At 41.5% G+C, this 15,131-nt stretch overlaps 2 protein-coding genes across 4 annotated transcripts; one reads left to right on the top strand and one right to left on the bottom strand.

The window, feature by feature from the left end:
* Positions 1 to 1,390: 1,390 nt before the first annotated feature.
* On the bottom strand, positions 1,391 to 5,422 carry LOC112080754 (tetratricopeptide repeat protein 7A-like; the record flags this gene model as incomplete). Its single annotated transcript, XM_024146659.2, has 4 exons — positions 5,082 to 5,422; positions 3,437 to 3,635; positions 1,910 to 2,073; positions 1,391 to 1,559 (listed from the first exon to the last, which is right to left on the bottom strand). Coding segments are annotated over exons 2-4 (466 nt in total), but the record flags the coding sequence as incomplete, so codon positions are not given.
* Positions 5,423 to 5,483: 61 nt separating this feature from the next.
* On the top strand, positions 5,484 to 12,107 carry LOC112080762 (multiple coagulation factor deficiency protein 2 homolog). 3 transcript variants are annotated; one of them, XM_024146666.2, is made up of 4 exons: positions 5,484 to 5,590; positions 5,950 to 6,162; positions 8,576 to 8,735; positions 8,856 to 12,107. In XM_024146666.2, exons 2-4 carry the CDS (start codon positions 5,996 to 5,998, stop codon positions 8,985 to 8,987), a joined length of 459 nt encoding a protein of 152 aa, XP_024002434.1. In that variant the 5' UTR covers positions 5,484 to 5,590; positions 5,950 to 5,995; the 3' UTR covers positions 8,988 to 12,107. The 3 variants fall into 3 exon arrangements, with proteins under 3 accessions (XP_024002434.1, XP_024002436.1, XP_024002435.1); XM_024146668.2 differs by having other exon boundaries at positions 5,495 to 5,590; positions 5,954 to 6,162; XM_024146667.2 differs by having other exon boundaries at positions 5,516 to 5,590; positions 5,927 to 6,162.
* Positions 12,108 to 15,131: the final 3,024 nt, after the last annotated feature.

The raw sequence follows: 15,131 nt of genomic DNA, 5'->3' as shown, positions 1-15,131 counted from the left end.
GGTATGGAGAAACACTGATCTAATTCATAAAACATACCTGGGGTATGGAGATACTGATCTATATTCATATAACATACCTGGGTATGGAGACACTGATCTATATTCAATAAACATACCTGGGTATGGAGACACTGATCTATATTCATATAAACATACCTGGGGTATGGAGACACTGATCTATATTCATTAAACATACCTGGGTATGGAGACACAGATCTATATTCATATAAACATACCTGGGTATGGAGACAATGATCTATATTCATATAAACATACCTGTGGTATGGAAACACTGATCTATATTCATATAAACATACCTGGGGTATGGAGACAATGATCTATATTCATATAAACATACCTGGGTATGGAGATACTGATCTTTATCACATAAACATATACCGCGTTAGGAGAACTGATCTACATTCATATAAACATACCTGGGTATGGAGACACTGATCTTACATTCATATAAACATACCTGGGTATGGAAACTGATCTTACATTCATATAAACATACCTGGGTATGGAGAAACTGATCTATCATTCATATAAACATACCTGGGTATGGAGAACACTGATCTATATTCATATAAACATACCTGGGGTATGGAGAGAACTGATCTACATTCATATAAACATACCTGGTATGGAGAAACTGATCTACATTCATATAACATACCTAGGTATGGAAACACTTCTTTATATACTGATCTACATTCATATAAACATACCCGGGGTGTATGGAGATACTGATCTCTCCAATCAAACAGACGTTTCCCAGTCGCATTTCATTCTAATGATTGTATTCATACAGCCTAGAACGGGCCACTTCTAAACCCATACAAGGTTATAGTCATCACAGGCCTATAATAACTCCTGCCATGGGAGATTAGGAACTAGATCATTAGGTACATTTATGCACAGTGCTGTTCAACTTGAGTGTTTTTCAGGGAAACGTGCCAGTCTACAGGCTTTGGCTGTCTCTTTGTCTAGTTCATCGGAAAGGCAGTAATGCCAGTATGCAAATCATATCTGAGCTCCATGTAATCATAACACTGTACAGATGGAGACTAAAACCAGAGGATACCTGATAGAAATCATCATTTGTAGCTCTGGGCTCGTATTCAAATAGCGTCTCAGAGTAGGAGTGTTGATCTAGGATCAGTTTCGATGTTTGGATTATAATGAATAGATGCTTGATGAAAACGGGCCCTGGTCATTTGTTTACTTTGCGCATTGAATATCCATTTAGCATAGGTCATAATCAAGTAAAAATCTCAGGTCACACAGAATGTTTAGTCTGTCTACTGAACAAATACCAGACAGGTCAAACATCATGTGTTTTCCATATTCCATATCACCCAGTATCTGCCTATGAAAGGATTGGTACCTTTGATGACAAAGGCCTCTGCGAGCAGACGCAGGTGGTAGAGGGGCTGCTCATCCCCCGTCAGCTCGTCTATACCCACCCTTGCACACATGCCCTGTGCGTCATGGTAACAGCCCTGGACATAGTGTATTTTGGCCATCAGGAGAAGAGCCTCGTTCAGGTGCCTGGGCTGTGTGGGGACAGACAGACAGACAGACAGACAGACAGACAGACAGACAGACAGACACGACACGACAGACAGACACGACAGACACGACAGACACGACAGACACGACATGACACAAGGGCTGTGAGTTTTTGACACAATGACAAACAGGTAAGTAAAAAAGGGAAGGCAGCCAATACCATCATTTTATTGTTAAGACTGTTACGAGAGACTAAGTGAAGAGTGACAGAGAAAACAGGTAAATGTGAAAAGAATAGACTAATTGGAAACTTGGTGAGATAAGTTAACGAGATAGAATCGGAGGAAGTGAGGTGTAGAAGGAGGTGACACAAAGGGGAGATGCTCAGACTGACCACCAGCCGTCCCCTGCTCAGGATGGAGTTGAGGTAGCCCTTGGACCGGGACAGTTTGGGCTGGTTGATGTCCGTCAAAGGAGTGGCATTGCGTAAAAGACTCAGGTTGTCATGTAGACACTCCTCCAGAAGGGCCTCGGCCAATAACAGCATCCCGTAGTCATCTGGAGAAGGGCAGAGGGAATTGGGACAGAATTCAGAGTAGTGGAAGGTTAAGTTGACTGAGTGCAGAGTGGAAGTTCAAGGTCAGGGGTCAGAAACTTTGGAAGCCAAAATAAACCCAGCCCAGTCCATCATAGCATAATTTCCCACAAGCCCCAGAGAGAAGGGGGAAAAAACACCAGTGGTGTCTAAAACTATAGTCACTGGATGGCAATAAAAGTCACTTGTAAACACATTCTGGATTAGGGCTTCCTGTTTGGTCCAGCTCTCACTCCTCTCCCGTCTCTGGTGGTGTGTTCTGACGCCAAGTCTGTGACTGGTGTTTATGTTCTGGCATCTCTGACATACTGTAGCCCATCATGTTTATGAGACTGTCCCAGTCAAGGTTAATCACTGAAATGGAGGATCGGGGCTGCAGAATGTATAATGAGACATATAGTATGGTGTCTAAACACATAAAACAAATCATTCTGCTCTATAAAACATTAACTACAGTATAACAGCAATGTGTTACAAATCAGTTTCACAGGGTGTGTTAATGTGGTGCATAACTTCTATGAATTATTCAGGAGAGGAACAAATCCTCCACATAGCATGTGGATAAAGTGACATTATTTTCAACACACCGTTGTAATTTCAAAACTTCCTGGTCAGAGACTGCTTGTGATTTCACCATTGTCTTGAATTGCAACAACTAGGGACAGTGTCAAGACAGAGGGCAAACTGTCACTGTCAAGACAGACTTTAACAGCAGACCAGCTAGGGATGACTTGAATTCTACACACTTTAGTCTAGAATAACACATTAAGAGTTCTGTACACTTGCAAGCATGTTGAAAACAGTTTCAGGTGGGCAGTGGGCACTCCATCCAGCCAATAATATATTTGGTTATTGACACAATAACAGTGGCAYGCAGCAAGGTCATGAGCCATGTCACCTTACCCCATGTTTATTTTAGCCAGGTGAGGTAAGTAGCTACATTAGCCTACCTACTGAGTGTTTGAGTGGTGTGTTTGAATATATAGGCTTACATACATTGAAAATAATAAAAAAGGACAAAGAATTACAGTGATAGTGACAATCAGTTAATACATGTTCATTACAATATGTTCTGTGTTTTGAACATTGTCCATTGAGAAGTGTATGGTATTGATGTAGACAACGAACAGCTTTAGATACGCCTTAACTGCAGTAAAGTTGTTCATTGTTTGCAGAGTAGGGGAATGACATTGAGCTTACTTGCAGAGTACCAAGTCCAACGCATGCGGAACTATTGCCATCCCTGTCCGGACATGTGACAAAAACTTACTGAGAAAAAACTAACCTATACAAAAATCCAACAGGTAGTCAGTCGCCAGCACTCACCGTCTTCGTGAAATCGTGCGGCCACTAGTTGCTCTACGATAGGGGGTATCTTGTCCCACTGGCACTCTGCTCTGTAGCGGTCGATYTCCGCTTCCAGACGGTATTGCGAGAAGGAGACCCTGCTGGTTGCCATGCCCGCTCTAGATCCCGATCTGTCTCGGTGACCGTACTCCCCTGATACCCGGGGAGTAACTGCGGACTGATAAACAGAACATGAAAAAAGTGTAATGTAATCTATGAGCATGTGCTGCTGCCCTACCTTCCCTTATACACATTATTGGTGGACATGTCAAAATAATATTTAACCACAGTGTATTCTTAAATAGCACACACAAAGAAAATGACTTTTAAACAAACTCAAGATAATATTGTACAGGTGCTTTCAGTTTGAGGATGAGATAGGAAGATGTGTGTATACCCATTGTGTRATTTTTAATTTTTACTTTCGTAGACTCAGATTTGTATATATTTCATAATAACTATCTATTCAATGAATTAGCTTATTATATAGCCAGTMGATATATTATAACTCCTTGTAGTCGACTCTACCCTATTATGCTTGTATTWATTTAGCATAAAATAGGCCAACACAGCGCAAAGATTTTAGGAAACAATAATGCTTCTCGAAGTATTCTGTTTTTTTCCCTTCTTATTTTCTTTAGCCTATTTACGCTACAAATCATTTGCTATCATATATGCTACTGTAAGGCGTTTGTATTGAAGTGCATTTTGTCCTAGATAACCCGTCCTAGATTTTCCTYCGAAAGCTTTCCCTAACTAGATCAATTAGCCTACTGGGATTAACGCTAATAGCCTACCAGAGTGCAGAGTGTATAGATAAAACAGTAACATTCAAACTGTSGATCTGAGACACACAGGTGGCAAATTATTATTCATGATTTTACCKCAGTGTATGTCCAATCCCTCAATAAATCCCAAGTAGGCTACTGTATTTAAAATGTCAGTTATCAACTATTTTAATTGACCGACTTCAGGATTTGGGACTAAAGGTAGCTAAATTGACATCTGCCATATGGTCTGCTCAGACAATTCAGCACTGCACCGTAACGCGTGACTGACAAAATACGCCTCGATCACACCGACAATTTTTTTGCGTTTTGGTACCAGAAGTCCATTCATTTCCAATGGAACGCTGCGTTTGCTTTGAAGCATTGCGTTGCAGAGCCAGTTGCAGTGCGTTCTGAGTGGTACAAACATTGGATTTATCGAATATATGCATCMAATTGTATCCGTAGACGGCTTGACAGAAATTATAGCAGAAGGTGAATTTTTGTTGCACACATATCCAGATGATGCTGCGTGCCATTTTGCACAGTAACACTGTATGTGTGATCGAGGCGTACACCTGTTGCAAATCCATTGGCAAGAATGTAACACTTTACATGTTACACAAACTGGATACAAAAATGTATACATTTAATTGACGCATGCCTTATTTGTGAGTAAGGGGCGGAACGAACAGATTCAGCAGTCCAATGGTGGTCGTACAGTAAAGTCCATTGAATGTTACAACATACACTATTTGAGTTTTAAAAAATATTACAAAAAAATATATGTATACACTATATGGGAATTATTATTTTATCGACCATTTGTTAAGAATAGAAAACATTATTTCATATACCTTGACATGGTGGCAGAACACATTTTAGCAACCATAGTTTCACAGGACGGCTGCTAAATCGTCTTTCACAAAAGCATTACAAAACGACAGTTCGAGGCACTTGACTAGCTAACACAGCAAACTAGTGTTTAGGTCAAGTGCATTACCTACGACTACAAGCTATCACAGGACAGTTTTCTATATCTAATCCAACCTCAAATCTTCGGAAAATAAATTTGGCGGCTTCATTTTCCCTATGAAAGGTTGACATTTGCTTGTCAGATGTGTTTACTYCTCAAATTCAACGAAACAACTACATTCATGTTCGTGTTTTGGACACTGACAGGTGTCTGGTTAGACTATTGCACGCCTTCAAATCTCTGACGCAATATGCCGATATCCAATCAGAATTTAGCTGTCGTGTCCATGGGTTGAAAGGTGACTACGGCTCACAGCAATGCCCAAAAAGGGTGAAGATAGTTAAAATAMAAATAGCTGAAGCGAACGGTTCCAAGTCTGTTTTTCAGCTGGTGAGTATGCATTTTGATAATTAATATCGCTGAAGATCCAGTTCATTATGGAGGGCTTGTTATCACCGTATTGATTATCTTGCTAAACTAACGGATGTTCTTGAAAACCTGATAGATTTGTCTAAAGGTGCACTCTGCTAGTATAACTAACGGTAGTCAGCAATGTGTCTGTGTCTACAACATCACTAGTTAGTTTGCATCCCGAACTATACATGTAATAACATATCACTGAAAACAATTAGGCCTATTGCCTGCAAAGAATGCAATTCCATTTGATTAATCTTCTCATTCTTCTGCTATTTATGTGTTTCCAAAAATGTACATATGGGTTCATAGATGGAACTCTCTTTCTCTCTCAGCTAGCTGCTCTTTCTGGCTGTCTGTGTAGTTACTGTACAGCCCAGAATGGTGTTAAGAGTAAGTGGCAGGAGGAGCGTTGTGTGGGGCTGGCTACTCCTGGTCTCCTGCTTTCTGCTGTCTGTCTGTTCGCATGAGCAGGCAGCCCAAGAACACCCACCGGAGGTTCACCATCCAAACATGCACCTGGACAAGAACATGGTCCATGACAGAGAGTGAGTACTGGGTCGTGTTCATTAGAGTACACCGGTCCAAAATGCTTTGCAACAGAACAAAAGCAAACATTTCTTATTGGACAGATTGTACCTTCCTTTTTCTCTCTGTTTCTGAGCATTTTCTTCCATTCTGTGTCTAAAGAACAGGCCACRTAATTGTGAATGGGTAGAAAAATGTGCAATACTATTGCCTGCCAAAAGAAMGTTAGGAGCCAAATTYTGTTTACAAAACAGTAGGAACACCTGCTCTTTCCATGACATAGCTTTCACCTGGTCAGTCTATGATTGCTCACGTATCAATGTCACTTGTTAAATCCACTTCAATCAGTGTAGATGAWGGGGAGGAGACAGGTTAACACTCAACWGTTTACAGTGTGTGTCAAGAATGGTCCACCACCCAAAGGACATCCAGCGGCAGGTAGCCTGGTGGGTAGGAGCRTYKGGCCAGTAACCGAAAGGTTGCTGGATCGAATCCCCGAGCTGACGAGGTMAAARCTGTTGTTCTGCCCTTAAGCAAGGCAGTTAACCGGGCACCGACAATGTCGATTAAGGTAGCCCCCTGCAYCTCTCTGACTCAGAGGGGTTGGGTTAAGTGTGGAAGACACATTTCAGTTGAMTGCATTCAGTTGTACAACTGACTATGTAGCCCCTTTCCCAACTTGACACAACTAAGCATCCAGTGTCCCTGTGGAACACTTTCAACACTTTATACTCCATGCCCTGACGAATTGAGGCTATTCTGAGAGCAAAAGGGTGTGCAACTCTATATTAGGAAGGTGTTCCTAATGTTTTGTTCACTCTGTGTGCTGTGTAAACACTGTTCACAATGTTGACATCATTAAACCGTTCACCCACACGACGCCATACACGTGGTCTGCGGTTGTGAGGCCGGTTGGAGTTACTGCCAAAATCTCTAAAACAACTTTGGAGGCGGCTTATGCTAGAGAAATTAACATTCAATTATCTGGCAAAAGCTCTAGTGGACATTCCTGCAGTCACGAAGCCAATTACATGCTCCCTCAAAACATGAGACATCTGTGCATTGRGTTGTGKGACAAAACTGCAMATTTTTAGAGTGGCTTTTTATTGTCCCCAGCACAAGTTGCATCTGTGTAATGATCATGCCGTTTAATCAGCTTCCACTGGTCAGGTGGATGGATTATCTTGGCAAAGGAGAAATACTCACTAACAGGGATCTACACAAATTTGTGCACAACATTTTTGAGAAATATGTTTTTTGTGTGCGTATGGAACATTTCTGGGATCTTTTATTTCAGCTCATGAAACATGGGACCAACACTTTACAAGTTGYGTTTATTATATATGTATATATATCCAAACGTTTTTGGACACCCCTTCAAATTTGTGGKTTCGGCTTTTTCAGTCACACCCGTTCCTGACAGGCGTATAAAATCGAGCACACAGCCATGAAATCTCCATTGACAAACATTGGCAGTAGACTGGCCCGTACTGAAGAGCTCAGTGACTTTCAACGTKGCACCGTCATAGGATGGCACCTTTCCAACAAGTCAGTTCGTCAAATTTCTGCCMTGCTAGAGCTGCCCCGGTCAACTGTAAGTGCTGTTATTCTGAAGTAGAAAGGTCTAGGAGCAACAGCAGCGACGTGGTAGGCCACACGAGCTCACAGAACGGGATCACCGAGTGCTGAAGCGCGTAGCATGTAAAAATCATCCGTCCTCGGTTGCAAAACTCGACCCGAGTTCCAAACTGCCTCTGGAAGCAACGTCCGCACAATTACTGTTCATTGGGAGCTTCATGAAATTGGTTTCCATGGCCGAGCAGCTGCACACAAGCACAGGATCACAATGCCAAGCATACAATGACATTCTAGACGATTCTGTGCTTCCAACTTTGTGGCAACAGTTTGGTGTTTCCTGTTTCAGCATGACAATGACCCTGTGCACAAAGCGAGGTCCATACAGAAACGGTTTGTCGAGATCAGTGTGGAAGAACTTGACTGGCCCCCACAGAGCCCTGACCTCAACCCCATCGAACACTTTTGGGATGAATTGGAACGCCGACTGCGAGCCAGGCCTAATTGCCCAACATCCAGTGTCCGACTTCACTAATACTCTTGTGGCTTAATGGAAGCAAATCCCCGCAGCAAGGTTCCAACATCTAGTGGAAAGCCTTTCCAGAAAAGTGGAGGCTGTTACAGCAGCAAAGGGTGGACCAACTTCATATTAATGCCSATGATTTTGGAATGCGATGTTTGACGAGCAGGTGTYCACATACTTGGTGTATATTGTCCAAACATCTCACTACGGCACCGAACCCAAACAGTCTCTCAGCCTAAGTCTCCCAGACGCTTGAATTAAAGCTTTAACTTGGCTGACAGTATATACTTGGTTAATGCACTGACCAGTGTCTCTTCTATGTCCTGTCTGTATAGACACATCATGGAGCATCTGGAAGGTGTGATTGACAAGCCTGAGTCGGATATGTTGCCGCAGGAGCTGCAGTTGCACTACTTTAAGATGCATGACTATGATGGCAACAACTTACTGGATGGGCTGGAGTTGGCCACAGCCATCACTCATGTACACAAAGAGGTTTGTGTAATTGCAAATGATATCAACAGCCAATGATGCCACATACTGTAATGCATTTTATTCACCTACTGTATGTACACACACTCATGTACAGTATATGCGTTTTCCACCTTTCTGCAGGAAAGAGGAGAGGAAAGCCAGCCTATGAAAGAGGAAGACCTCATAAGCCTTATAGATGACGTTCTAAGGGACGATGACAAAAACAACGATGGGTACATAGACTACGCCGAGTTTGCCAAGTCCCTGGAGTAGAGGAGAGACGCTGCCTCACTGCTGGGATCTCTCTCAGTGCACTCCACATAACCACGTCACTTTCCATCTCAAAGCAAAATCTCTTGTTTATTTACCTGTGCCAGTGTACATGTCTCACGCTCTCTGTGGTGCTATCACTATCACCTTTATCCATCCAGACAGCATATCAGGAGGGGACAAACTTTTTGGCTCGAGGGCCACATCGGGAGTTTGAAATTCAACGGAGGGCTGCACAGATTTTTTTTTGACCGATTGGTTTGTCAAAGTCTATTTTCGGGCCAGCAAAAGGGCAGTAATTTGAAAATATATAGGACCATTATATTTTCTATCTAATTTTAACCCAAAATACCCCCCCCCTTGAGATCACCCCTGAGATAGATACAGTTGAAGTCGGAAGTTTACATACACCTTAGCCAAATACATTTTAAAAACTCCGTTTTTCACAATTCCTGACATTTAATCCTAGTAGAAATTCTCTGTCTTAGGTCAGTTAGGATCACCACTTATTTTAAGAATGTGAAATGTCAGAATAATAGTAGAGAGAATGATTTATTTCAGCTTTATTTCTTTCATCATATTCCCAGTAGGTCAGAAGTTTACATGCACTCAATTAGTATTTGGTAGCATTGCCTTTAAATTGTTTAACTTACGTCAAACGAGTCGGGTAGCCTTCCACAAGCTTCCCACAATAATTGGTGAATTTTGGCCCATTCCTCCTGACAGAGCTGGTGTAACTGAGTCAGGTTTGTAGGCCTCCTTCTCGCACACGCTTTTTCAGTTTGCTCACAAATTTTCTATGGATTGAGGTCAGGGCTTTTGTATGGCCACTCCAATACCTTGACTTTGTTGTCCTTAAGCCATTTTGCCACAACTTCGGAAGTATGCTTGGGTCATTGTCTATTTGAAAGCCCATTTGCGACAAGCTTTAACTGCTGACTGATGTCTTGAGATGTTCAATATATCCAATACTTTTCCTGCCTCATGATGCCATCTATTTGTGAAGAGCACCAGTCCTTCCTGCATCAAAGCACCCCCACAACATGATGCTGCCACCCCGTGCTTCACGGTTGGGATGGTGGTCTTCGACTTGCAAGCCTCCCCCTTTTTCCTCCAAACATAAGGATGGTTATTATGGCCAAACAATTCTATTTTTGTTTCATCAGACCAGAGGACATTTCTCCAAAAAGTACAACTTTGTCCCCATGTGCAGTTGCAAACCGTAGTCTGGCTTTTCTATGGCGGTTTTGGAGCAGTGGCTTTCCCTGCTGATCGGCCTTTCAAGTTATGTCATATAGGACTCGTTTTACTGTGGAATAGATACTTTTGTACCTGTTTCCTCCAGCATCTTCACAAGGTCCTTTGCTGTTGTTCTTGATTGATTTACACTTTTCCACCAATGTACTCATCTCTAGGAGACAGAACGCGTCTCCTTCCTGAGCGTTATGGTGGCTGCGTGGTCCCATGGTGTTTATACTTGCGTACTATTGTTTGTACAGATGAACGGGTACCTTCAGGCGTTTGGAAATTGCTCCCAAGGATGAAGCGACTTGTGGAGGTCTACAATTTTTTTCTGAGGTCTTGGCTGATTTCTTTTGATTTCGAATGAGTCAAGCAAAGAGGCTGTGAGTTGATGGTAGGCCTTGAAATGCATCCACAGGTACACCTCCAATTGACTCAAATTATGTCAATTAGCCTATCAGAAGCTTCTAAAGCCTTGACATAATTTTCTGGAATTTTCCAAGCTGTTTAAAGGCACAGTCAACTTAGTGTATGTAAACTTCTGACCCACTGGAATTATGATAGTGAAATAATCTGTCTTAAACAATTGTTGGACAAATTACTTGTGTCTGCACAAAGTAGATGTCCTAACCGACTTGCCAAAAACTATAGTTTGTTAAAAGAAAATTTGGAGGAGTCGAAAAACAAGTTTTAATGACTCCAACCTAAGTGTATGTAAACTTCCAACTTCAACTGATATATATATTATTATTACAGAAACTGCCAAATTTGTCTGCTGTATGCTAACAACTAAATGAGTTCAGTCATGTTGGAATTTAATATTTACCTAAGTGATGTTTTTCTGTAAGATTATGGACCAAAATATCTAAATTAGGCCATTAACGACAACTGCCTGTGGTCCTTAACTTTAAGTGTGGCCTTTACTGTTACTCATAGTGGGAATTATACGGCTCAGAAGCAGCATAATGTACCACAGAGTAAATATGAGAGTGTGGGAATGGCAAAGCAGGTTTGGAGGATTTGTCTGATCACAGAAACAYGCTATGAACAGTGTTGCTTACAGTTGGAACAAAACGGAAGACAWTGTTTCGAAACAGGAAGTAATACCTCGGCTAGTCCTATAAGTATGCTCATTCTTGTTTTCAAAACACTTTCTCCCATTTGTTTGTACAGAACGCGACCCAGGTAACATAAAAGCCACGCACCGTACAGGCCTGGTTCTGGTCAAACACAGGCAATAACAAATKAGTACTTTTTCTGCTGATCACTACATGCATCCCTAACGTGGTCTGTTACCCGCCTACCTGAACGCTCAACTCCACTTACAGTTTACAGCAGGGCTGATACTTGAGATTAGCAGAATCTGAATGTAATTCCGGAGCTGTGTTGTACTGCTCATTGTGATTTCTTCGTCACTGGATTCACTTGACTTGCAGCACTGTGAGATCTCTGGGCGATGCCATTACTCAAGGRATAACTTAATTTGACAGATGTGCTATAAGTAGAATGCATGGTTGTGTTGCTCTAAATGTTAGCTGCCTATTGAAGTGACAATGTTATGCGTAGGTACTCCACACTTGAATGTTTTTCTCTCCTCATGAGATGCATTGCTTTTCAAACAGTTACAGATCATTAGAAGGTTACCAGGTCTTGTGTTCTAAGGCCCAGATCTATATTGAACCCATGTATAACATTTCCAATACTGAAAAAGTATTTGTTACAAAAGAGTTCTATTTTCGTCATTCGGTGTTGGTTGTTCAGTGAATTCAGTTCATTTKAATAGAAATGTGTAATTGAACGCTATAAAATGTTAAAAGATTAGTAGACAGATGCAACTGTGTTGTCTGTGTAATATGCTTTTAATAAACACGTATGGAAGTATTCTCKGATGTAGTTTTATGTTGAGTATGTTTCAAAGTGGCATTCACACTGGCCTTTTTGAGTATGTTAGTGCAGTTCACTCTGAGGTATAGGTTATGTTTGAATGGGATCTTAAATTAAGCACTTATAAATTTGTTAGATATTGTACTAATTTGAATTTGATAACATATCAAACAAATTGCAGAAAAACAAATGTTATATTTTTTCTTTCAGGAAGTAACATCATACACAGGTGTTGCTGGGTGGGGCTCCAATGTTCCTGTAGCGGGCTGTACCACTCCTCATGCTGGCGGGGGGGTTGTGGCTGTAGTGGGACTGTAGGACAGTGACACTGGCTGGTTGAGCCTGTGTGGTGGGAGTGGGAGTAACCACCTGGGGCAGCATAGATGGGAACCAGGGGATATGGTGAGCCAGGGAGTGAGGGTAGTACTGACAGGTCATCCCTGTGGACTGAACACACATGCTGCCCAACAGTGCACCGTGCCCTGTCATTATGCCCATTGTCAAGACCTTTTGAGACGCACGCTCCTGCCTGCGGTATTTGGCACGCCGATTTTGGAAYCATACCTGTCAAATAAAATAAATAAGTCTTAAGTAGGTTGAATTTGAGATTTTACAATTTTATAGGATAATTGATAATAAGTATGTATTTTGTCAATTTAAAACCTTTTGTAAATTAACTGCTTGAGTTAATACTTGCAATTACTATCAACTCCCCCCCCCACAGAATAAAAAACGAATACAATCCGTGTGGACTGAGAATAGGGCCTAGGCCCAATGACTTGTATGCGTGCTTCATTGAGTTTGGTGAGTTTGGTGAGCCGTGCTAGTTCCTCACGGCAGTAGATGTCGGGGTAGTGGTTCTGTCCAAACACCATCTCCAGCTGGTCCAGCTGCTTGTGACTGAAGGTGGTGCGATAGCGCCTGCGCGCTGGGGGTGGGTAGGCTCTCCCACACCTGCTGAGGCCCAGGGCCATACTGTCAAATGGGACTTTTCTGACTGGGCTGCCCACATCTGTAGTCGGGATGAGGATGGTTTGAATGTGTGAGGACTTTGAATGGATGCTGCAAAGGAATTCCGTCTGACTTGAATTAAACTGTAAATTCTGGCTGAGTTTCTTTATTATACTCTCTAGTTCAGGTTTCATGATGTAGGCTGGCCAGGCCTATAGGCCTACTTGTGTTTCACTTTCACTTAYAGGAAGTCGTCAAAATTTGTAAGGACACATTTCACTGAGGACTGTTCTTCAAAAAAGAGGGATTACATGACCTTATCTTTCCCATCAACCTCAGGCAACCTAATAGCCACAAGGCTTTGCTGACCAAATTCAATCTCGTGAGAAAGAGATACCAGAGATGTGGGGATTTGACCAAAGTTAACAGTGACTAATTAGTCAAATTGGTTGACATAGTTGACTGGCTGTTCACGTTACACTGGATGGTGAACAGACAGAATTAACAGGGAACTGGCCAAAATAGTATTTTATTTGTAACATTTTTGTTGGTATTCTTTCTCAATCTTTTTCATGAAAGTCCAGAAATATAATGGAATTTAATATAAAGTACCTACATTTTTATTAACTAATACTACAGCATCAATTCATACTATTAAAATGTAATTCAGGCAGATATTAATGAAAGGCCTACGACAATGTATAGTTTGTTATTAATATTATAATATCATCATACAACTTTGACTGATACAATACAATTTTGACAACACATTTTTTGGGGGACTGACCTGTGCTAGAGCTGACAGCGGTAATATCAGAATACACCTCTGCACACTCCTGCTTACTCCCRACACCATCCGCGGGTGACTTTCCCAGGGCCATCTTCACCGGTGTGGTCTGTGATGCTACAGTCAGGAGCGCTTGGCATACATTGAGCTAGCTACCTGTTGCTTTTCCCACCRTGTCTAGCTGTCATCACATGCCATTCCCACCCACCTCTACATTTACCTGGCTTTACTTAAGTATCTTTCCGGTTACGAAAGGTCACAGAAGGGCTACAGAATTTAYTCAACACAGATGGAAAGTGGCTAAATGCTCACTGAATCACAAGAATTCAAGCATTAAGCTCTTCTATGGAATTGAAGCCATTGAAAACTGTTCATGGAAAATGTCTATCCTGTATCTTAATTTATCATTTATCATTGCAATTGTGCCTATGTCCACTAAGAGGTGACAACCTACAGCGTCTGTCCATGAGAGTGTGCAGGGGAGACTGTGCTCCTTACAGAGTAGTCCCTCCCCAGCACACTATCATGTCCTCTTTCGTCTTGATTTACAGTTTGTTTTAATCGCTATACTATTTTCACAAGTATGTGGTGAATTTTCAAAACTCTTAGTACAAAACTACAAACTGGTAACACTTGTAACACTCAAAACACTTGTAACATTCAAAACCATTCATTGTGCATTCATTTTGTTTGTAGACATCTTTCTTCACACGACCGTTGATCCAAAATATACTGTGAAATATGAGTACATTGATTTAATCACCAAAATTCAACATAATATCTTTTCAATTTAGTCATTTTAACAACCAGTTAATCTATTAGCAAAAAATGTAAGATACATGTTTCAATATTGCCCTTTGAATGTAGTATGCTACAGTACTGTATATTACAGTACATTACACTGTTTTCAGATCAGGCAATACACTTGCATTACCCAACTACTGGACCCTGATCTCTCTTTTGACGAACATATCAAGACTGTTTCAAGGACAGCTTTTTTCCATCTACGTAACATTGCAAAAATCAGAAACTTTCTGTCCAAAAATGATGCAGAAAAATTAATCCATGCTTTTGTTACTTCTAGGTTAGACTACTGCAATGCTCTACTTTCCGGCTACCCGGATAAAGCACTAAATAAACTTCAGTTAGTGCTAAATACGGCTGCTAGAATCCTGACTAGAACCAAAAATCTGATCATATTACTCCAGTACGTCCGGTGAACAGGTCAGGGTTCCATAGCCGCAGGCAGAACAGTTGAAACTGGAGCAGCAGCACGGCCAGGT

The sequence above is a fragment of the Salvelinus sp. IW2-2015 genome, unplaced genomic scaffold (genome assembly GCF_002910315.2).
Source record: "Salvelinus sp. IW2-2015 unplaced genomic scaffold, ASM291031v2 Un_scaffold16475, whole genome shotgun sequence".
NCBI classification, from domain to species: Eukaryota; Metazoa; Chordata; class Actinopteri; order Salmoniformes; family Salmonidae; genus Salvelinus; species Salvelinus sp. IW2-2015.
The sequence above is the reverse complement of the archived record's forward strand: the minus strand, read 5'-3'. Positions and strand labels throughout refer to the sequence as shown.